We start from the raw sequence: 22,671 nt of genomic DNA on the forward strand, positions 1-22,671 counted from the left end.
AAGAAGAAGAAACGGCAGCCAAACCACAAAAACAAGATAAAACTCCCTTTAATGCAATGAATCATTTTTCAAGTAACCTTTTTTTGTTTTCTAATGTCTGTTGGTAACAAAACAATACTGTATACAAACACAAAATTGCTACATTAATGTAAACAAGATATAAAAATGATCCTTATGGTAATAAAACAAGTATTTGCTGCAGAATTCCCCTTTTTTTATGTGATTTTTTTTCCTTAGACCAACCTCCACCAAGCTCACGGTTAAAATTTCCAAAAATATTCAAAAACAATATGGCAACATAACATTCAAACACCGATTTTTTTTCGTTATTTTGTTTTAGTCTTTACACTCAGATGCTAAGTTCAGTGGTTTGATGTTTTAACTGGTGGAGTCTCATGTACACTCAGCCATGCATTTTTTTGATATTGCATTCATTTACGTAATACACCATTATATATTAATGTGTTTATCCCGTCATTCCAATTCATCAGCAGTTTTTTTTTGTGTTACTGTGAGAGAAGCCTGATGGCGACTGTCGAAGAGTTTGTCATGCAATCTGACCATTCTGCATCTGTGTCCGTGTGTGCCTGTGTGTGTGTGTGTGTGTGTCTAATAGAAATCATAAGAACAACAACAACATGAACAGAAACCAAAGAGACTCTACTAACAGACCGATTACTGCTGAAGCTGACACACTCATTCAAGGCATTAGTGAGACAGTTTCCGTGCTGGCGTGAGGAGCGACGAGGTGGGGGAGGAGGACCGTAGAGCAGGTACAAAAAAAAGAACAGGGAGGTTAATTGGGATCCAGATTCAGTGAGGGTGGAGACAGTGTGTAACAGGCTGGATGCAGGCTGTGGAAGTTGGTTTTTTTTTTTTCAGAGGCAGCAAGGGAGAAGTAAGTGTGTGGCCTTTTGACAGATCTATGACAGAAAGTGACTGGCTGGACAGGGAGATGAGTCTATGATAAGATGTTGGACATGAACTCGTAGAATCGTTTGGAGTACTGCTCCGGGTTCACCGTAGAGATCTCAGCCCCCGCCTGAGAAACAAAAAGGCAGACTTAGGAAGACAACACAGGCTAGAACAGACTCTCACTAAGCTAAGCTCAGACTACCAGGCTGGAGCCGCTCAAATCTGCAGTGATGGGACTCATGTTTTTCTGCATAGATGCAATTTTGGAAGCAGACTTGAGTCTCTTCAGGTTGTGGTCTTCCATCACACCCTGAGCGTCGTGGTCATTGACCTGCATCGGTCTCACAAGTATGAAATATTCTGTTGCTGGTGAAGCAGATTCAGGTTACTTGTGTTTTGTTGAGAAGATGTCTGCTGCCTGTTCCAGTGTGAATTTTGTTGACGAATCATTTTCGTCATAGTTTTCATTAACGACCTTTTTTTGCTGATAAAAATGAGACAATAACTAAATATAAACTAACGCACGGTGCCAAAAACGAAGACGAAATGTATTGACACTTTCGTCAACGAATAAAAACGAGACGGAATTATTGATGGAGACGAGATCCAATCAGAGGAAATTTTGTTTGTGGAAGGGAGGGACGAATCAGGAGACGGCGGCAGAGAGCCAATCAGAAGTGATCTCTCTGCGTAAGGCTGTTACGCACACATTTGACGTAACCCTGCGATGCTGGAAGAAGGCGTCCTCATGAATGGTAACATAGAAACGGGAGGAGAACAGACACACAGACACGTTTGATGTCAAGACAAACAAGACGGTTCAAACCGTGCGGAGCGACTATCAGCGGTAAAAACACAACAAACCTGAAGCGACGTTTGCAGACGAGTCGTCTTAACTTCCGCTCAAAGATACACGTGACAAAATCTATAAATGAAGACACCGCTGCTGATGGTTTTACAGCATGCGACCTGTTTCTAAGCTGTCACTGAAGTGTTTTGCTGTAGTTATGGAGGATTCATGAAGAAGGTCATGACTGAACAGTGTATTCAGGCAGAGCAGCTCACTGTTCACTGGTTCTTAGGTCATAGCAATTAAATAAAGAGGTGTTTGTTTCAAATAACACGGGTTGAAGCTGTGCCTGTTTTTATTGCACTTCAAACCTTAATTATTTCATGACAAATATATATCATTGAATTTTAGTTGACTAAACCCACGGCAGATTTAGTCGACTAAAACTAGACTAAAAGTTAAAAAATGTTGATGACTAAAATTTAAAGACATTTTAGTCACAAGACTAAAACAAAATTAACACTGGTCTGTTCAAAGTGGGCCTAATTTGATTTAACTGTATTTTCAATGAGTAAAAAAGTTCTCCTGGAGACGTACAGCAGGTTTGGTGAGTAGTAAACATTTTAGTGTTCTTACCTTCAGCCAGTGTTACTCTCTGCTGTGGTGACTGCTGCCTTTAAACGAGCCTACAGACTATTGTACATGATGTAGTCTGAATACTGACTCTATCCACTCACCCCGTGTTTCACAGTTTTGGCAGCATGTGCAGCTTTTTTCTTAGCATCATAGTGCGTGAGGATGTCGATGATAGCCATGAAGTATACCTCCTTCTTCACAGCACCTGGAACCCAGACAACAACAACAACAACAACAACCGAGAATCAGCACCACACAGTTAAAGCTACAAACATTCAAAAAAAAAAAGATGGCGCTCACTGTCGTGGCTCTTGATTGCGTAAACGTCCACAGAGGGGTCAAACTCCCCGGGCCCAAAGAAGCCTCCACAGTTCAGAGGGTTTCCGGGGCTGTCAGGTGGCGTGCCGAAGGAGCCCGTGAGCACGCCTCCTCCTACGCCGTCGTTCTCGTATTCGTCTTCCTCTCCTGCACCTTCCACGTCCATTTCCTCCTGCTCCGCCCGCTCCACGTCATGGATGCCCACCAGGAGACTGTAGTCCATGATCTTCAGGGTGGCCAGAAACTGACACACACACACACAACGGTCAGTTCATCGGAACCTTCTGCTCAAAACCAGCATGTTCTTTCTATGTAGGTTCACACTGCAAAACACCTGTTTAATAAGACACTGAGCTTTCGAGCTGCAGTTCTGAAGTGATACATGTGAGGGAGCTGCAGGCATTCCCTCACTAATTCAGGTCCTTTATTTATTTATGTATTTATTTATGTGGATGTGTTTGTATTTGGATGAATTGGTTTGTTGGTTTTGTATGAGTTTATTGTGATGAGGCCCTGATGGAGGTCCGGTGTGGATGATCAGCCTTGTCTGGGCTTACCAAGTGGACTGGAGGGAGAGGGGGAGGATTTCTTTATGTTGGGTTAAACTAATTAAAATAAGGGTTTAAGAGTTAGCTGTTGCTTTATTTATTGTGTATGCAGATTGGTTTAGAGCAGGGGTCTGCAACCTTCAGCATTAAAAGAGCCATTTGGGCCGGTTTCCCACTGAACAGAGCACACTCGGAGCCACACACCCCTAACTACTAATCTACACCTATTTGACCACAAAATTGAAGGTAATGTTAAGACAGATAGATACAGATAATATTTATCTGAACAAAAAATGCCAGTTTTCATGATGGAAAAACACCAGCTCGCACAAGTATGAGGATCCAAAGATCGACAGGACTCCAAATGCAAACTTTTCCATGTTCATATAAGTGTCAGGAATGTCATTCCATTCCATCAACACTGAGTCTGTCCGGTGTCACAGGTGCTGCGTACAGGACGCGACCGTGACGCATGTTTTGATATTTTAATATCAATCAATCTCCAAAGAAATAACTATTACTATGAAAAAGCTAAATGAATAAAATAAAATACATTTAAACTTAACGGCCATTATTTATTCACATTATTATTATTATTTTTTTTTCCAAAGATGAGCTCGCCGCCCGGAATTTTTTGTATATATGTACCGGTATATATTGGGTTGTGGTTACCCTCCTCCCCCTTTGGTTGTCATGGAAGGGGTGGACATTTTTTTTTTTTTTTTTTTTTTTTTTTTAACCCTCATGCACTGTTCGCAAACACTACCCTTATGTGTTGTTCGGGACAAAAACGTCCCCTAACTTTAAAAGTTTAACTAAACTAAATATTTTTTTGAAATTTTTTTGCATAGACCTTTTAATTAACTTCAGTTCTAATCAACAGTAGTGAAAAAATCATTTTCCCCCAGGATTTTAACCCTTTAATCACCAATTTTATAAGGGGTGGTGCTGAAAATTGGAAAAAAAACACACAAAATGGCTCATTTTTAATAGAAAAGGTGAATGTGTAAAAATCACAAATTTTAGGAGGTAAAATGTTACCTCCTACCAACAGGGTAAACCACCAACAATCAAGAATGCATGATTATTTAGTGCCATGGCTGTGCAGTCAAAAAATGTGGTTATAATGTAAGTCTATGGGACAAAATGGGAGAAAAAATGAAAATCCAGTGCTGTGCAAAAACTAATAATGCAATAAAGTCAATTTTTTTACTGATGTTTGACATGACCAAGACTGTAATAAAGGTTAAAAAGAATCCAGTCCACATTCACCTTTTCTATTAAAAATGAGCCATTTTGTGTTTTTTTTTCCAATTTTCAGCACCACCCCTTATAAAATTGGTGATTAAAGGGTTAAAATCCTGAGGGAAAATGATTTTTTTCACTACTGTTGATTAGAACTGAAGTTAATTAAAAGGTCTATGCAAAAAAAATTCGTTTTCGTTTCGTTTCCACAGTGTACTGTTGACCTATGAAAAATTTTAAAATCATATTAACAAAATGTATGTAAAATGATTCCATTTGTTCACATATTGACAAAGTTATGGCCAAAATAAACAGAAAAATTTCTCTCAGAGGACAAAAATGTCCCGAACAGTGCATGAGGGTTAAATATGGGCGGAAGGAACTTTGGGGTGGCTGTTTTTTTTCCTGTCTGAATGAGGGGGGTGCCTTGCTGTCTCTGTTTTGTGACATGTGTTTGTAAAAATGAGTCTGAGACACTGAGCTCTACGTCCATGTCTTTTGTGCCTGGTGTTTCTCTGCAGGTGGACTCAGTGGCTGCCATCATCCTTCAGCTTGATTTACACCTTTCAGCCTTACAATCATATATTCTGTATTCCTTTGTATTTTGTCCCAGAGGTCCTGACAGTAAGACTTCACGATGTTTGTTTGATTTTTACAGAACATTCCACAAAAACCCGGGCATGTTTCTCACCTCTACATCTCGTTTTAGCTTCTCCAAAAAGAACTTCTTGTTTTCATCTCCTATCTGCAGTTTCTGGCCTTCATTCAGGAAGTCGTTGTCTTTAAAAGTGGGGAGTTCTTTAGCCTGCAGAGAGCAGAGACATGATGTCATCAAGCAGGGAAAACAGCGAGGTCTGTGTGTTATCGGGTAATGTAGCATTTAGAGGTTAAACGTTGTATAGTGGCTGCGGACGTAAACATTTATACTGTCAAAGTGTAATAATAATAATAAGACCTCCAGATTCAATAAATCATATTACACAGTGTGAGACCAGTGACACCACTAGAATACCTCTGCATTTATTCAGCTCCTTAATTTAGCTGTCATTTGACAGGGTTGCTTGTGGGGTGAGCTCAGGCTGTTTATTTTTGTCCCTGTATGTCAGCAGCAGTCAGTGCACAGAAATAAAACACACCTTCTCCTTGTCGCTAGCTTCCCTGGAGACTGTAGAACCCTGGAAATAAAAATAAAAATAGTTTAAAATTAATTGAAAGCCACATCAGAGGAAACATTAGCATATTATCTGCCTATGCTCAGACGGCGTCTTTAGACTGTCAGTGTTAAGAGAGCAGAGGATCGTTTTTCTCCAGAGGGTCTTCATCAAGAGGACAGACAGGTGCTGTGAAGGATTTTTATAAAGCAATATGCTGCATTCACAGCCACAAATATGCAAATGTACATGAACCAAGTGGATTTTTAAGTCTCCTGCAAACGCTGCGACACTACATTAAAAGGCAGACGGCTAACCGAAGCGTTCAGGAAAAGCAGCCCGACACCACTGAACACAAAGCAGGTACTGAAGCTCGAACTGTTCGATGCAGAGTGTATTAATGTGTGTCACCGAACACACTGACTGTACAGAGTTTACACCTCCAACCCTCACAGACACACACACTCTGCAACGTGTTGTTTCCTGGGCCTACACTGTGCCGCTGTGTTCTGCAATCCTGGCCTGCAGAGAAGGAGGTAATGACCAAGCGGCAACCTTCGGGGCTCAAAGTTGAAGCCCATGCGGAAGTGTCAAAACTTGTAATTCACGCCGCAACCACTGGGGGCTGGCTCCAAAAGCGAGTAATTTCCCATAGACTCCCATGTTAAAATGGCCGACTTCACAGCAGAAAAGAACATGTTTACAGCCTGGTACAAAAAACCACTCTGGTCTCAGATGATAGGTTCTCTTCTAGTGTCAATTGTAGGGGGGTGAATTTTTTTACAACTCACTCGTTTCAATTGTATTCTGACTTAAAATTACGCCTAATTATGGGCGTTGCCGCTTGAGTGACAGACAGTTGATGTATCACAGCGTGAGTTTCCTGCTTCCACGATCGCCCGCCCCCCTAAACCCCGCTCGTGCTCCCCCTCTTTGTCCATATTTGGAGTTTTGCCGGACGTGACGCTGCCAACATGGCGGCGGTCATCACGTCCCGGAACCTCCCACCGAGCCTCAGAACGGCTCTTCAGAAACAAACGGGTGACGTCACGGAAGCTCTGTCCATAGTTTTTACTGTCAATGGTAATGACCGAAACTCATACATGCAAGCGGCAGACAGGGCGGCAGGCCTTCCTCTCTCTCAGATCAGGTGAGACGTTTGAGAGATTCACAGCAGCTCTGCTGCTTCTAAAGGGTTAACCCAGGACTCGCTCAGCTTTTCTTAGATGCAGTAGAGTGGGGTTCAAAGAGAACATGGATAGGACAACTGGTCCAAGCAGCTTGGAGACCGAATGGGTGAAAACATGAAGGAAGGAAGTGGACTGATGGTTGGAAAGATCCGTTTCTCTACAGTACGTTCGATAAATGTTTCTTAATTATGAGGCACTTACAATTCAACTAAAGCCTCGACTCAAAGTCACCACAGTGTCACAACATGATGTGATTGTTTAGATAAATCAATAAAAGTATATGTTTACCAAACTATTATGTGCGACTCATTTTGTATTGATTGTGTGGTTACACATGTCTCAGGTCTGGATGTTGCTGCATGAACGTCCTGAATGACGGACGTCTGTGTGTGCTGTGCTGTAACCGGAGCGTGGTACCTTCAGGTCGTATTTGCGGTGTACAGTGAGGCGATGGCTGAATACATTCCGGGTCACCACCATGTACGTCTCCACCCCGTCCACCGTTAGCCTGTACATGCCCAGGAACTGAGGCAGCAGCGTGTTGCCATGACACTCCACTATAAACTGGAAACAATCAGGGGAGGAGAGCAGAGAGAGAGAGAGAGAGAGTGGAACAGGAAGTGTGGGAGTGAGGAATCAAATAAACAGCTGATTAAAACTGAGCACTGCATCATTTATATTCATTCACAGACTGAAGCTTCATGTGTGCATCTCTACCTGGTGATATTTCTTTAGGATGTTGTGCATCTCAGCGATGTCCTCGCTGGACACGGTTTTGATTACAAAGCGGTGGTCGTAGCTGCACAGGAAGCGGTTGCCAAAGCGACCCTGGGTGTCGCTGTTGAGCGGGGCGCTCCTGGTCAGAGAGTTCTGTTCAAAGAAAAACACACAATCTTACTTTAAAAAAAAAAAAAAAACTCCACACAGTTTCTGTGCACGCTTCAGCTGCACGTGTCTCACCTGGTAGTCCTGGTCATCGATGCAGAACCTCTCCCTCAGGTTTCTGAACACCATGGGGCAGTACTCTTTGAACTTAAAGCGACTAGGCAGGTTTTCTCTGACAGAGACAGACACAGTTTCAGAGTCAGATCAACACACAGGATTCACAGGTTCATTGCTGAAAATGAGGAACAAACCGGCGGTTTTCCGACTGTGGGGTTCGTTTCTGCGATTGATTGGATCCTAAACAGACAATTCAGCTTTGGATATTAGACAGATTTAGATGTTTTATGGACACTATGGGCAATAAAATCAATCACAAAATGTGACCCTACCTCCTCCTGTCACACAAAAAACTTTGATTTTGGATGCAAAGAATGCGACTTTTAAGAACCTTTATGGTTTGTGGTCACAAGTTAAGTTCATATTAGCAGCTGTGAGTTCTTAGACTACCTAAGCTTCTGGGTACGCTCGCTGTTTGGTTCAGTTGGAACTAGGGCTGAACGATCTATCGTTTTAGACCGAAAATCGCGATCTCAGATGACGCGATTTTGAGATCGTCAAAGCCGCGATTTTTTGCACTGCTCCTAACTGAATCAGGTTTTGTTTTGTCAAATGCTACGGCTGAAAACGAAAAGAAAACGGAGGAACTGGTCCCTAAAACGAACTCCACCTTTATGTTCGGTGCTGTTTCTGCCGGCAGCAGCGGTGCGTCTTCTAAGCCTGTGTCTGTGTGTGCGCGCGCGACGTGAGTCGCAGTGGAAGGGCCGCGTGTAAATGCTACGAGCACGTAAGCGCCCACCTCTCTGAACATTACCAGCTCCTTATATTCAGGTTCGCTGCTGTTGTGCCGTCAGCAGCTCTTCTACACCTGTGTGTGTGTCGCGTGTGTGTCGCGCGTGTGTGTGTGTCGCGTGCGTGTGTGTGTCGTGTTTGTGTGTGTCTGTGTCGCGTGTGTGCGTGTGTGTACATCAGATGCAGACAGAGGCAGCAGCTAATGACGTCACGTCATGAAGAGGCTCCATATGTGGACTCTAGTAAACGGTGGACAGAGGTGACAGCAGCAGCTCCGTTTGTCCTTAGATATGATTCCCATTAAAGTTTGATCATTTGTTCTAAATCACATTGAACTTTAAGAGTTACTTAAGTCTCAATACTGTATTTATTGTTTAACCTTAGGAGGCTCACTTCAGTCTGTTTAAATGACTGTTGAATAATACTTTACAGAATTACATCAGTCTTCTTTTTAACCTATTTGAAATAAAACTTTATTTTGTTCTGTAATTGTTATTTAAATTTTCATGTTTATTAAAACTAATACTGAGTGCACGTTATCAGAGTTTACTTTTAGATCTACTGATAGTTTTTGAGAAGTGACAGAGTAGCTACCTGAAGTCATTTACACAGAAACATGTTTGACATGATTTGAAAAAAATCGTGGATGAAATCGAAATCGCAATATTTGCCAGAAAAAATCGCAATTCAATTTATTCTTAAAATCGTTCAGCCCTAGTTGGAACAAACTAAGGTTGATTCATTCAGAAAGAATCTGAACCATGATGTGCACCAAACAAGTGGGCTGAGAAGGTGGGTTCACTCTGATGCAGTTTGACTGAAATATGAAACCAGTTTGGAACCAAATGCATCTTAAACAAACAAAAACAGGAAGTACAGTCATAAACGGAGAGCGCTGTGTGCTGACAAACCAAAATGAGGACATACGCGGGGCAATAAGCAGGAAAAGGTATTAAAAAAAGGGAAATGATCCCAGCACAGAACACTGTTTTGGTACATTTGTCACGTTCAGTTGCACAGCACACATCATAGGAGCTGTCCAGTCAGGTGCATTTTTTTTTAGAAATATCAGCATCATGTCAGACTCAGCTGAAAGACGACAAACATCTACTGCAAACACATCGCTCACTACACACAACAAAGATTTTACCGTGGGTTGCTGAATGTCATGTAGCTGCTGTTATTCAGATTTGTTTGTCCACCCCAGTACACAAGCCCAAAAGGACACACACACGCACACACACTTCTCCAACCACACACAGTGTGTAAATGCAACCTGACCCTGCAGTAACATACCCACAGTCTCATCATGGATTAATTTTGAAAGATTCAATATTAGGACAGGTCCAAAAAGCAAAGAGCTGTTAACCCTCTGCTAACAGTTTGTGGGTGTTTTCCTTCCTGCCTCATGTTCAGTCAGTGTGGGCTCAGTGTTCAGCCCTGCTCCTCGGTGGAAACACCACACTCATGGCCAATCGTACAGAGAACTCAGACGTGTCATTGTGAGCTCCACATGCTACAGATGTTGTATTTTTACAGTCTCTACAAAGCCTGCAGCTCAGACAGATACTCTCTAAGTGTTGGTCATGTGACTGCTGCTCACATGTGAGTCCATCATGGCCTCCTGCTGGTTGCTGAGGAGAGCAGAGTTGTTTTGTTTGCTGCAGAATCTTGTTAGTGTCTGTTAATGTCAGATTTTTTTTTTTAAATTACAAGTTAGATTTAGATTTAAATAGAGCCATGGATCACATGTGATGCATTCAAGGACCATCAGAAAGTTGAAAATCTGACTGTTCTACAATGTTTTGACTGTGGTAAATTGTGTTATTTTAGCAAAGAGAGCATGCTTTAAACCTTTTGGGGGTTCAAAGGCAGGATCTGTATGTTTTGACCATATAACAATCATTATTTTATGCACCAAGCTGTCAATCATTGGTGCAGTGAGACTGAAGGTGTTTTAAACTGTGGCCAGGGCTTTGTGATTACACTTGGATTACAGATGGCGGAGGCTGCACAGACAGGGCATAAGCCGTGATGTACCTACTTGTTAAATAGGTGGTTGTCCACTTTGATCTTACTGTAGGCTTTAAAGTCATCTGGCATCAGCATAACGGGTACAGGCACATTACTTAACTCGTTAATCTGATGGAGGGAAGTGAGAAAGGGAGAGATAAGAGAAGAGCAGGAAGAAGCAGAGCAAATATCTTCACATCAGCTGCACACTGCTGTCAAACGTATCATCAGTGTTTTAAATGACATAAGGGGCAAAAGATTCAGAAAGACATGTGTTCCGTTTGCCGCTTGTTAACTCACAGGAGGAAGCTGCCGCCGCCACCTGTAGCACAGCTCCGTGTTAAAAAAGCAGCATGTATCGTCGGTTTCATGTGACACTCTTGCCAAATCTCTCTGGAAGCAGTGCTGATTAACTCCGGGACCAAAGAACACGCAGACAGTTTTTCTTGCTGCTGCTAAGCCCCCAGACACTGATCTTATCTGCTGAAACACATCCAGCACAAAAGCTCACGCTGATGAACCTCCGAAAATCCTCCATGCACTTGGATCAGTACAAAGAGGCGGCACGTTAGTGGCTGCTCTTTCTCATGCTTCAAGTCAACTGAAAGTCCTGACACACAGCTGGTACAACAAACCTAGAATGAAGAATTTTCTGATGTGACGTTAATATTAAAAGACAGCCACCAAAGCAACAGTCCAGCTTCTTACTGCAGAACTTGTTTTGCTGACACAGTCTAAAAACCTGAGGGATTAAGAGCATCAAACAGGTGGTGTTGTACAGCAGCTAAACAGCACCTGACACTGTTTTTTTTTTGTTTTTTTTTAAGTAGAACCCTCCAGCATCACAGCCAGGGCGCTATTAAAAATGCAACACAACTCCTGACTGGAAGAAGAAGAGGACTTTGATGAGAAGTCCGTTTGATGTCTCGAATCGGCTTCCCGCCCACACCTCAAATCATCGGGCCTGTGTGCTGCACCCACACACCCACTGCCAAAGTTCACCCACTGAATCCTGGATATGCTGCAGTAATGACCATATCATTAGCTGCTTTCCTAATCCCTCAGCAGGTTGTACTTCTATCTGCAGAGTCGTTCCATTTTTTTAACCCACAGAAATCACTGCAAATCGAATCCTCCTCCTCATGACTGTGTGTTGACACCTAGACGTCAACTCGAGGCCAGGGAACCTTCATAGAGCCGATCACACAGGGCATTTCTTCCACTGCAGCATCCAGCAGGCTGTCAGCTCTGACAGAGTTCCTGTGGTAGAAGTTTTAGGGATGTAAACACGAGGCCGGTTTTGTCCAAAGGACCTCAGGGCTGCAGCAAGGTGGTGTTAATGTGTACCCCCCCTCACTCTGCCCCATTCAGTTCTGCAGTGTAGAAATTAATCAATAAATCAACATCGTCTGATTCAGTTGTCATCGATGTTTCACTTGTTACCCTCTGTGTTTACCTGCAAAGGGTGCTACACCCTGTCGAACCCCCCTTGTGCCCCTCTGCTCCCATGTAGTTAAACAGCACCTCGAAATAGCACCACATATTCTCCAAAGTCAGCACCAACCACTTCTCCGTCACACCTGAGAGGCTGCTTCTCCCACTGTTGCTGCACAAACTGCTGGTGCTAACACACTCCATCCATCACTTTCTGTCCTTCCCTGGGCTTTTCATAGCCACGGGCAGCCTCAGCCAAAAGTGCATGTGATAGATTTTCAGCTATATTTATAGTGAACCGATGTGATGGAATAAACTGGATGCTAAATACAGGAGCCGCCAAGCAAATGCAAAACCAACCAAGAGGAGCAGGTTTATTGAAACAAAAGACACTGAAGCTGAAGCTGTCAGTCTGCAGCTGAAGATCTGTGTAAACCTGCTGCTCCGGCTGCCTGTCACACCCCTCCCACTCCACGCCTGCACAGCAGCAGCAGCAGCAGCAGCAACAGCAGCTCACGACTTAGCTACATGTCCATGATTAGTCCATGATTTATGCTGGCAGATTATCATCTCTCTGTGCGTGCAAATACAAACAAGACACGCAGGAAGAGTTAAATCCCTGCAAACAGCTACCAGAGAGCAGCGACCTGCCCACAGCTACCGGAGCAGCGGCGGCAGCAGCGGCTCAGCACACAGCTGGTCAGTCCCAGTCCAGTCCTGAGACCTGGCAGCAGATTACTGCCCAAACACACCGAGAAATACTGTGGCGAGTGTCCATGAAACAGACAAATTACACGGCCGCCTGAAAGCATCACAGCTGGCTTGACAGATGAGGGCAGCTGGCTAACATGCTAGCAGGCTAGCTGAATCAAAACAGCAGCATAAACAAAGCGCACACCGGGCGACAAGGGGACACATATTTACCGTATGGTTGACACCCCACATTAAAACGCTGAGAATGGGCTCGCTTGCACGGAAGAGTTTCACTTTCTGTCCTATAAAATGCTTCTTTTTCGTCTTGGTTTTGCTAGCGCTGACAGGCGCTGCGCTGGTGCAGTTGGATGACATGTCTCAGGCTGTGGGAATTCAGGGTACGCAAGACGGCACTCACTGTGGTTCACACAACACAAAATCCGAACGTTAAGAGTGTTTTTAAAAAAATCTATAAGTGCATCGTGGTCGTCGTCCAACTCGCAGCGAGTCTCTGGATAGGATGACTGTGTTGTCGGGAGTCAGCGGTAGAGCATTTTGCGCCGTCACCACCCTTCCTCCTCCCGAACAGGCCGCGGCGGAGTCCAGAGAGCAGCTAGCCGGCCATCGGGCTACAGCAGCAGCCTCCCCTTCTTTTAAAAAAAACCCAGCCCTGGGAGCGGTGAAGTAGTCGCCGGGCGGCTCCTCCTCTTTTGCCCTGAACTCCTGCGGTCCTTAAAGCGCTGTGCTGCCGTTTCACTGAGAAGTCAGTAATCCCCTCATGATGTTGCCGGAGATTGTTGTCAGTCGCCACCAACCAGCGCTGTCTGCCTCGGGGTCTCCTCAAGATGGCGTCCGTGCTTGAGACTCCACAGTCAACAGCGACTCCAGCAGGCACACAGGCAGAACTGCAGGGGGTTCCCACACACACACACACACACACACACACACACACACACACACAGGGTGGCTGCTGGATGGATGGATGGAGGCACAACAAACACCACCCTGTGTTATTCACATCTTTTAGTGAATAAAATAGATCTTCAGAGTCTTCTACACAGTTTGTTGACAACAAAGTTGCCCTTTCTACCGTCCCAAAATGTGAAATATATCTCTAAAAATATTCTTTTGTTTTTACATTTTCTTACATTTTCAATTGTCTTTAAATATTTCCTTAAATATTATGACGTCAGTGCCCTCAATTGCTGTAAATGCACATTTTAGGTTAACTAAAAGGTTGACGAATGTTGTTATAATACCTCAAAGACAGATGTTCGAACTATAACCAGCTATCTGTGCATTCACAGGTATAAATATTCACTTTATTATAATAACAGGGGAACATGCAGGTATATGTGCAAAGGCATCAATGTGTGTCAAGTCAAAATTAATTAATTAAAAACAAGAAGACATAAGGACACACAGGTTTGCTTCACACATACATTCACAGCAATATTCTATTATAAATATAATAATTCATTTGAAAAGGTTACAGATACGAATAAACAGAAATGAGTTAGGAACACTTTTATTTATGCAGCAGCTGACATGAAGCAGTAATATAAGATTATATGATAATGGCAGAAGAAAAAAATTAAATTAAATTAATAAAAATGCACAGCTGAACAGAGCAGGAGAGGGCACAGGCATGTGAGGCTTGTTTGTTTGAAAATAAATCATTTCAAAGAATGATGGGGCCTTTTAATAGTTTTCATTTTGTCTGGCTGCAGGACTCCTGTCAGTGCTGTGAACCTGGACCCATGCAGAGCCCGTTTAAAGCCTTTTTTTAAATAGTCTTTGTATTTGATGTAATCCCACGGGCCTGAGCTGCATCTCATCATCTCACTTAGAATTTAATTGTAAGAATGCCACGATTAGACTTCTGAAAGTCAAAATAAATGTATGAATTTTGTCCCAGCAGTAAGGATTCACATGTAGTGTTTTTATTTTTGTATATTTTTTTGTATTCTTTACAAAAAAAAATATAATCTTCCTGAGCAAGTTTGCTTTAAAAAAAAATAATTCTACAATATAATACAAATAAAATCGGATCTATACGTGCACATTCCCCGTGTGTGTGTGTGTGTGTGTGTGGGGGCCAACCCTCGGCCCGGGGGCCCCGGCCCGACACGCATGAGGCCTGCAGGACCCCTCAGTCAAAAAAAAAAACCCTCCGTGTTTCCACGCAGGCTGTGACAGAGTGTTGTGATATTTTATGAAGTAAGTGTGTGTGTGTGTGTGTAAACTGTGAGGTGCAGAGTGTGTGTGTGTGTGTGCGCACTGCGCGCAGCAGGCCTGCTCTCTGTGGATACCCTGTTTGCCCCGTGAACGAGGCGACAAAATAATATCACGTGATCCAAAATGGGCAGTCCTCTGACGGTGCTGAAAAAAAGCCATTTTCTGGCGCTGCTGCAAATTCTGTCCAAGTCCAAATAATTCCTGCGGATCGCGGCTGGGAGCGGACGGAACCCTTCATGTGTGATCAGGTAGGACCGAGGCCGTCGCTCGTCGCTCTTTATCGGGCTCCTGGCGCCGCTGTTTGCGGTGGCGCACACAAAAGTGCACGGTGTCACATTTGAGCCTCTCTTGTTCGCCTGCTGATACTCAGCCCTGTCAGTGGATTTAAGATGGCTGCTTTTGTGTACCAGGCTGGGTTTCTGTGGCTCTGCAGCCCCTCTCGGTGTCGGTGCGTTTTTTTGGTCGGGATGCGTCGTGTCCGTGCTGCTCGCTCGGAGCTCCGGGGAAATGGACACGCTCTTTGTTGGTCCGCGGCTCGAGGAGCGGAGCTGATGAGGCCACACTGGGGCGATTCAGGCGTCTGCTGCTGCTGCTGCTGCTGCGCGCAGCGGCTCCGCTCCGGCTGCTCTCAGCTCCCGATTAATCCCAATAACGCTGATTTCTCTCTGAACGTCGGTTTGTTGTGGTTTCTGTCCCAAGGACGGGCTGCACACAATGTCCCTCATTCACAATAGTCCCAGTTAGCATTATGCACACACACACACACACACACACACACACGGGCTGCTGTAACGAACCCCCTCTCTGCCTCTGCAGATCAGCCCAGATGGATAAAATGCAGCCGAACCGGATCAAGATCACAGATCTGAACCCACACCTGACGTGCCCTCTGTGCGCCGGATACCTGATTGATGCTACAACCATCGTAGAGTGCCTGCACTCCTGTAAGTCACAGCCATGCATGTTTCCATCCAGCCCAGTGAGAGTTTATAGCATCAGACCTCTCCAGCAGGCCTCCTGGCTGCAGGGTGGAGGAGGTGGTGGTGGTGGTGCTGATCTCCAGTCATATGCTGCGGGCCTTCAGGAGGTCCAAATCTGTGCACAACAACAAGCAGCAGCGCTGTGTTGGGTTGGAACTGACGTGTGTGTGTGTGTGTGTGTGTGTGTGTGTGTGTGTTTGTGTTTGTTCTCTCTCTCTGTGCAGTTTGTAAAACGTGCATCGTTGCCTTCCTGGAGACAAACAAGTTCTGTCCTCGGTGTGATGTCCAGGTTCACAAGACGTGCCCACAGCTCAGCATCAGGTGATCAATACTGAGAAATCGCAGCCTCCCTATGAAAGTGTCTGAGATTTACCCGCTTCTGTTTTTATTAGAGCAAAGAAATGTTCCACTGACGAAGTCTGAATGACTTTAATTTACACAGAAAAACAAAAAAAACCACCACCAGGCTCAGATCCATGAAGAACCGTCCTCTGTGTGTCCATAGTACACATCACTGTTATCAGTGACACTGTGTGGTCTGTGCTGGAACTGGGATTTAAAGTGAGGATTGGAGTCCTGCAGCACACACACACAGTGGAACAAGAAGAGACAGAAGAGACAGAAACAAGTTCAGACCTGATCAAAAGGATTGTTAAACAAAGCAGGAGAAGACCTACAAGTTCATCAGAGAGCTTCAAGTCTGCTGTGAGAGGGGAGTCCAACAGAAGCAGACTGTCAGAGACAGGAAGAGAAACATGTGGAAGGTTCTGGAAAGAGAACCAGTGAGAGATGAGTCTGAAGAGCCGAGAACATCTGCAGAGACACTAGTGAAGGACTGAACCAGGTCTGGACCTGAAGAGTCAGAGAAGACCGTCACTAGAGTCCTGCACAGGAACGGACTGTCTAGACTGCAGAGAAGACACCTCCAAACCAGACTGAGGTCTGCTAGAGACCACCTGGAGACAGAGCACACAGACTGAAGTCTGCTAGAGACCACCTGGAGACAGAGCACCCAGACTGAAGACTGCTAGAGACCACCTGGAGACAGAGCACCCAGACTGAAGACTGCTAGAGACCACCTGGAGACAGAGCACCCAGACTGAAGACTGCTAGAGACCACCTGGAGACAGAGCACCCAGACTGAAGACTGCTAGAGACCACCTGGAGACAGAGCACCCAGACTGAAGTCTGCTAGAGACCACCTGGAGACAGAGCACCCAGACTGAAGACTGCTAGAGACCACCTGGAGACAGAGACACAGACTGAAGTCCTTTGGTCAGATGAAGCTGAACTAGAGCTCTGTGCTCACAGAGATGTTGTCTTCATGTGGAGACAGAAAGGAGAGGCTAGAACCCAAAGAACAGGCTTCATACAGTCAGACATGGTGGAGGCAGTATGATGCTGTGAGGAGGACTCAGTCATCAGGATCTGAAAGGAACCCTGGAGCAGACAGAATCAGTTCTGTGAAGCAGCATGTTTGGAAACATTTCTTTGCTCTATTAAACAAAACGCTGATCGTGTTCTCTGAAAACTGAGCTTGTCGATGATGACAACATGAGCACATAGTCTGGATGATGATTGAAATGGATTGTGGGTCGCTGCAGTGTGCTGACCTCTCTTCCGTTCTTTGAAACATGTCTGATCAAACGTGCCTCACGTCTGATTTCTAACAAACCTCTGTTTCTCTAGAGCGGACAAAACTCTACAAGACATTGTGTATAAGCTCGTCCCGGGGTTGTTCAAAGGTAGGACCACACCTCACGGAGCTTCGTCTTAGCCGCGGCCTTCGTCTTAGGTTTCCATTTCATGATGCATGATGTTTCTCCTCAGATGAGATGAAGCGGAGGCGGGACTTCTACGCAGAGAACCGCGTGCTGGAACCAGGGGAGGTGGTGGAGACGTTCAACATCGCGGAGGATGAAATCATCAGCCTGTCCATACAGTTCTACGAGCGGAACAAGTGAGTCAGTGTTCTGTACTGAAACAGGAGTGAAAGCCTGCCTCTGGTCTGATCACTGGAAAGTTTCAGTGGGTGGAAACGCATTGAAACACACGTATCTGTGCACGACGGCTGTAAACACTTCTTCTTCTTCGTTGATTGTGTTTTTTTTTCCTGCAGAAGTAACGAGCGGCAGCGTCCGGAGGTGGAAGGAGACAAGGTAAAGCACAGAGGGGGTTAAAGCTGCCGGTGCAGACATGTTGGATTCTGTCCTCATCCTGGTTTTATGTCTCCTCCTCAGACCAACGGGAAACGCTTCCTGCAGTGCCCAGCAGCCATGTCTGTCATGCACCTAGCAAAGTTCCTCCGGAGCAAGATGGACATTCCCAACAACTACCGGGTAGGTGCTCACACTGTGCTCGCCGCCCTGCAGCAGACCTCGGGGTTCGGTGATCTGATGATGATGATGACGCAGCTTCAAACAGGGATTCTCCTTCTATACAACCGGTATAACCTTAAACTCAGGCGCCATGTCTGCCCGTCAGAAGCCTGAAAAAGCAGCAAGCTGAAGGTCTTGTTAGCATGGTTAGCGCCAGCATCACCCGGCTGCAGTCGCTGGGCGCCACAGGTGGTAAACACACGAGATAAAAGTGCACACTGTAAATAAATGGCTGCTGACCGCAGCCCTCTGACAGACCCAGTGTTTACTGTCAACACCTGCCTGTTCATCCATGAGGTGCTGCTATAATTAATAACCTCAACAATAAATACAACACGTAGTTCTCAGCACTACAATTACAACAAACTCTGTACGAGCTGGGTCCTGCTCAAAGGGTCTTCCCGTTAAAGGGCAGTTTTTCCTGCCACTCTCTGCCTTTAAGTGCTCGCTGGTCTCTGTAAAGCACCCGTAGAGAGACGCTGTGGACATGGCATCAGACACCATGTTACATTTGAACAGCCTGTTTTGTAGTCGGAATGTTGTGATGACATCATCGTGCACCATCTGTCCACCATTTCTGCACACGTCACTGTTTGAACCTCACGTTATTTGAACGGGCTCATTTCTGTGTTTGGGTGAAGGTCACTGCTGCAGCTTCCTGTGCATGTTTACTGATGTGGTGGGTGTGGGGTGTGTGTTCACAGGTGGAGGTATTGTACGGGGATGAACCATTGAAGGATTACTACACACTAATGGACATCGCCTACTTCTACGAGTGGAGACGGGTGAGTGAAGCCCTCCAAGTTCTTCCATCTTTTTACTTTGGAGTGAAGTATAAGATAAACGGAGTCGGTGCTCAGGTTGGACTGATGAGTAAAGTCCGACATGTCAAACAGGTTTCAGGTTTCTCTGGAAACTGGTCGCTGCCAGGAAGGAGAAGCAGGCTCCCTCATTTATGTGAATGGTTTCTAATCACGCAGGCTGTGGAACAGCAGCTAATGTAGCATAAAAACTGGATAACGACATCTGATTCGTCCCAAGTCTTATCTCATCTGACTGCTAAATAGGCTAGCTTCTTGTTTGCTAATGATTCTGTCGGCTAATGTTTCAGAGTAAACAACACCAGATCAAGTAAACCCTGACTGTCTAAACCTGGCTGGCATGCACCTGATGATCTACAGTCAGTGAATGTAGCATTGACCAATGCACAGGATGCTAACTGTGTCAGCCTTAGCAGGGACAGTCCTCAAAGTCTCTGTTCCTCATCCTGTGACCCATTAGATTCTACTGAAGACACAGAAATTTCCTTGCAGCTGTAACAGTGTGTGTGTGTGTGTGTCTGTCTGTGCAGACTGGACCCATCCCTCTGCAGTACCTGGTCAAACCAACGCGGAAACGCAGGAGGCCGTCCCAGTCAGCCGCTCAGGGCCACTCTGACGGCGTCAACACCAGCCCGACGTCAGAGAGCGACTCCCAAAGCGACAAAGTCCACAGCCCCGCCGCGGCCCAGCCGCCTCGAGCCTCCTCGCAGTCCAGCCCGGCCTCCCACAACCTCCAGTCTCCCTCCATCCAAAGCTCCAACGGTACCACTGTGCCCAACAACACTCAGCGACACGCCCCCGCCTCCAAACAGGGCGCCAGCGCGCGCAAGGTGACTGTCAACGGCACGAGCTCGGCGGCCGGCAAAGAGGAGGCGAGGGGAGGCGACAAAAGCGGTTTGCCTCCGACGACCTAACGCCTGCACGCAGCCGCAGGGAGGACAGTGTTTGAATTGCTCCCTTTTTCGAGCCTTCATCCGTCTGGATGGACGCGGTGGACGGATTTGAGCAGGACAGACTTGAGACGTGCAGCCAAATAGACACTCGTGTGTATGTGTGTGCGTGTGTGTGTGTGCGCGTGCGTTTATGTGTGTTAGACTAGAGCAGTGCACACATACAGACTGTACAGTATGTATCTAATGTGAGCATGTGTGCATACATATGTATAAACTTATCTTTTATACAAGATACTGTAATCGTTTTGTAATGTATATGCAGTGGGTCCGTTTCATTTCACTTTGGTTTGGCTTCCGTTTCAAAAGACAAAATGCTGAGCGGCATCGCTGCACACGATGGATGTAAAGGACAAAAAAAAAACAAACAGATCCTCTAAGCCTTTAAACAGTCATGTTAATAACTGCTGTATACGTGTCCATCTCATCAGGTTAACACACATTCATCACACACAAGCTGTTGATGCACTTTGTCGAGGTCACGCCTCACAAACCGAGCAGCGGAGGAGGAGGAAGCATTTATACTTTAGTCCAAGCACTACCGAGCAGACGCGGGTCAGCAGTACAAGGACTCAAAAGGGAGTTGGAACATTTGGCTGTATGTTGTTGTTCCATAAATTTTCAACATTCCTTTTGTTTCTTTTCAACGAACCATGATGCTTTTTTTTATCAGCCATATGTGCATGTTTTAGGTCAATAAAATGTTTACTTACTAGGTTTTTCTGACCCCAGTGTCCCGTTTATGATTCTCTGACTCCTGTGAAGCAAATGAGAGCGTTTAGCGTCGGATAAAAGAAGTTTCCAGACGATCTGACCTTTCAGAGAGGGAAAATAATCCTGTCTTCTTTGAGAGCTTATCTGTCGAGCTAAGGGGTTTAATTACATGTAAAACTTTGCTTTGTAGATGATACAAAAGGCAGCGCGCATCCTGGGACACAAGACATTAGAAACTCCTGAAAACGACAAGAAAATAATTCTGATATTTTCCTCTTTTAGTTACGGGCAACAGCCAGAAGCTTAAAGGACATTTAACAGTTTGACAGTAATATTCAGAAGTCCCTACAAAGCTGCAGGCTCCTGAACACACCATAGAATCACAGTTAAACTGCAGAAGACATGACCAAACAGCTCCTCCAACTAAACCATAAAACAGTCTGTTGAACTGCCTGCTAGATAATTATACTGTGATGTGTTCAGGGTCCAATTCAAGAGGAAAAATAAAACAGCATCAGTACTCCTCTGGACACCTGAGCAGGTACCCAGAGAGTAGTTTGTTCCAAGTGTCTGTTACATATGTCATTCGTTGTTTTGAAGAAGACTTAAAGGACAAGTCATCTTATCTGAAACCGTCAGTGGTGAGGTCAGAGATCCAGCTGTTCGGAGGAGTTTCCTACACTGATGTAGTGTTAAACGATGTCACTGTAAGCGTCCTGGCTCAGTTGGGGATGGATATAATTTAAATAATCATCAACCCATCAATAAGTGTTCTTTTCAGGGTCTGTGTGACGGGTCAGTCCCACCCTGTGTCCCACACGTTCAGGAGTCTGTCTGTTCATGCAGTGGCGCCGACACGATAAAGTCCTGTTTGTGTGTGCCGTCACAGTAAGGCGGGTTGTTTGTGTATTTGCACCCACACAGCCAGGCGGTGGCGTCCTGCTCTGGGACGAAGCGCAGCGGGGACAGACCCTGGGCCTTGAGTTTGTGGGCTCCATCGCAGAAAGGCTGAAAGACAAACGGACCCGATCAGAACATGAATTAAAAAGGAACACTCTGTGGGCTTAGCGCCAGGTTTACCTGCTTCTTACTGTGTCCACAGGTGCACCAGGCGTAACGCTTTCCACCAACCAGCTCCACTTTGAAGGGCTTCTTACAGGGTATGACGGGGTCTGGAGGAAGCGTGGACAGTTTGACCTGAGGACAGAGGGATCATGATTTCAACTTTAACACCACAGGTGGATCAATAACATTAAAGATGGCCGAATGACGTGTTTCATAGCTTTAAGGTGACCGCGTCACAGCTGTACATGGACATTAATGTGATCTGTGCTGTGGTTACCAACCACTCAAAGACCTGATCAGGCTGATTGATACCAGCTGTGAGTCTCTGCTGCACACTGGGTGGCGCTGTGCTCTATATTAACTTCAATTCATGCTGATTTCAATAATAAAAAACACTGTCACAATGTTTAAATACCTAATAGGAATAATTCAGCAACATTTAAAACAAGTACTACAACACAGTTCATAATATTAGGAATAAAGCGTCTTTTTTATAGAAGAGGTTAGTATATGTCGCTTTACCTTAGGGGCTTCCGTAGCTGGAATCCATGGTTGCCTCAAGGTTAAACTGATCCACTTGTGTTCTAACTTGGTTACCAGCGTGTTCATTGTTTTCACTGACAGCTAGCTTAAATGCTGCAGTCTCTGTTAGCTGCGGCTAAAGCTAACACCGGCCGCAGCGCGACTCAGAGGAAGACAGAAAAGAGAAGCGGCGGAGTAACACAAAGTAAACACAAAGTAAACACAAAGTAAACAGCAGCGTGACACAAACAGGCGGAGGGAGGAACAGACAACAAACTGCGGCCTGGCAGCTGACCGGAGGAAATCACTTCCTGGATAGTCACGTGGCCGCAGCTG

The 22,671-nt window shown here is 45.3% G+C and overlaps 4 protein-coding genes across 7 annotated transcripts in view; 2 read left to right on the forward strand and 2 right to left on the reverse strand.

Annotated features, from left to right (window-relative positions):
• sp6 (Sp6 transcription factor) overlaps positions 1-5,874 on the forward strand; it is a 19,783-nt gene extending 13,909 nt beyond the window's left edge. Inside the window, exon 3 of the transcript XR_003671236.1 lies at positions 5,863-5,874. The gene's annotated coding sequence lies outside the window, so the exon portion shown is untranslated. The remainder of the gene's footprint in view (positions 1-5,862) is intronic.
• On the reverse strand, positions 31-21,685 carry LOC114440955 (phosphatidylinositol 5-phosphate 4-kinase type-2 beta). 3 transcript variants are annotated; one of them, XM_028413651.1, is made up of 11 exons: positions 21,669-21,685; positions 20,748-20,791; positions 10,572-10,669; positions 7,754-7,850; positions 7,511-7,663; positions 7,211-7,357; positions 5,589-5,627; positions 5,144-5,257; positions 2,642-2,903; positions 2,443-2,546; positions 31-1,042 (listed from the first exon to the last, which is right to left on the reverse strand). In XM_028413651.1, exons 3-11 carry the CDS (start codon positions 10,634-10,636, stop codon positions 962-964), a joined length of 1,062 nt encoding a protein of 353 aa, XP_028269452.1. In that variant the 5' UTR covers positions 10,637-10,669; positions 20,748-20,791; positions 21,669-21,685; the 3' UTR covers positions 31-961. The 3 variants fall into 3 exon arrangements, with proteins under 3 accessions (XP_028269452.1, XP_028269443.1, XP_028269458.1); XM_028413642.1 differs by lacking the exons at positions 20,748-20,791; positions 21,669-21,685 and adding an exon at positions 12,899-13,524; XM_028413657.1 differs by lacking the exons at positions 20,748-20,791; positions 21,669-21,685 and adding an exon at positions 10,841-10,975.
• LOC114440982 (polycomb complex protein BMI-1-like) lies at positions 15,003-20,729 on the forward strand. 2 transcript variants are annotated; one of them, XM_028413691.1, is made up of 9 exons: positions 15,003-15,153; positions 15,722-15,849; positions 16,110-16,206; positions 17,575-17,630; positions 17,716-17,845; positions 18,005-18,044; positions 18,126-18,224; positions 18,968-19,048; positions 19,615-19,998. In XM_028413691.1, the coding sequence occupies exons 2-9, from the start codon at positions 15,732-15,734 to the stop codon at positions 19,996-19,998; spliced, it is 1,005 nt and encodes a 334-aa protein (XP_028269492.1). In that variant the 5' UTR covers positions 15,003-15,153; positions 15,722-15,731. The 2 variants fall into 2 exon arrangements, with proteins under 2 accessions (XP_028269492.1, XP_028269485.1); XM_028413684.1 differs by lacking the exon at positions 15,003-15,153 and having other exon boundaries at positions 15,239-15,849; positions 19,615-20,729.
• LOC114441011 (CDGSH iron-sulfur domain-containing protein 3, mitochondrial-like) lies at positions 21,006-22,635 on the reverse strand. Its single transcript, XM_028413731.1, has 3 exons — positions 22,336-22,635; positions 21,829-21,945; positions 21,006-21,756 (listed from the first exon to the last, which is right to left on the reverse strand). The coding sequence occupies exons 1-3, from the start codon at positions 22,420-22,422 to the stop codon at positions 21,571-21,573; spliced, it is 390 nt and encodes a 129-aa protein (XP_028269532.1). The 5' UTR covers positions 22,423-22,635; the 3' UTR covers positions 21,006-21,570.
• Positions 22,636-22,671: the final 36 nt, after the last annotated feature.

This window comes from Parambassis ranga, chromosome 1 (genome assembly GCF_900634625.1).
Source record: "Parambassis ranga chromosome 1, fParRan2.1, whole genome shotgun sequence".
Classification (NCBI taxonomy): Eukaryota; Metazoa; Chordata; class Actinopteri; family Ambassidae; genus Parambassis; species Parambassis ranga.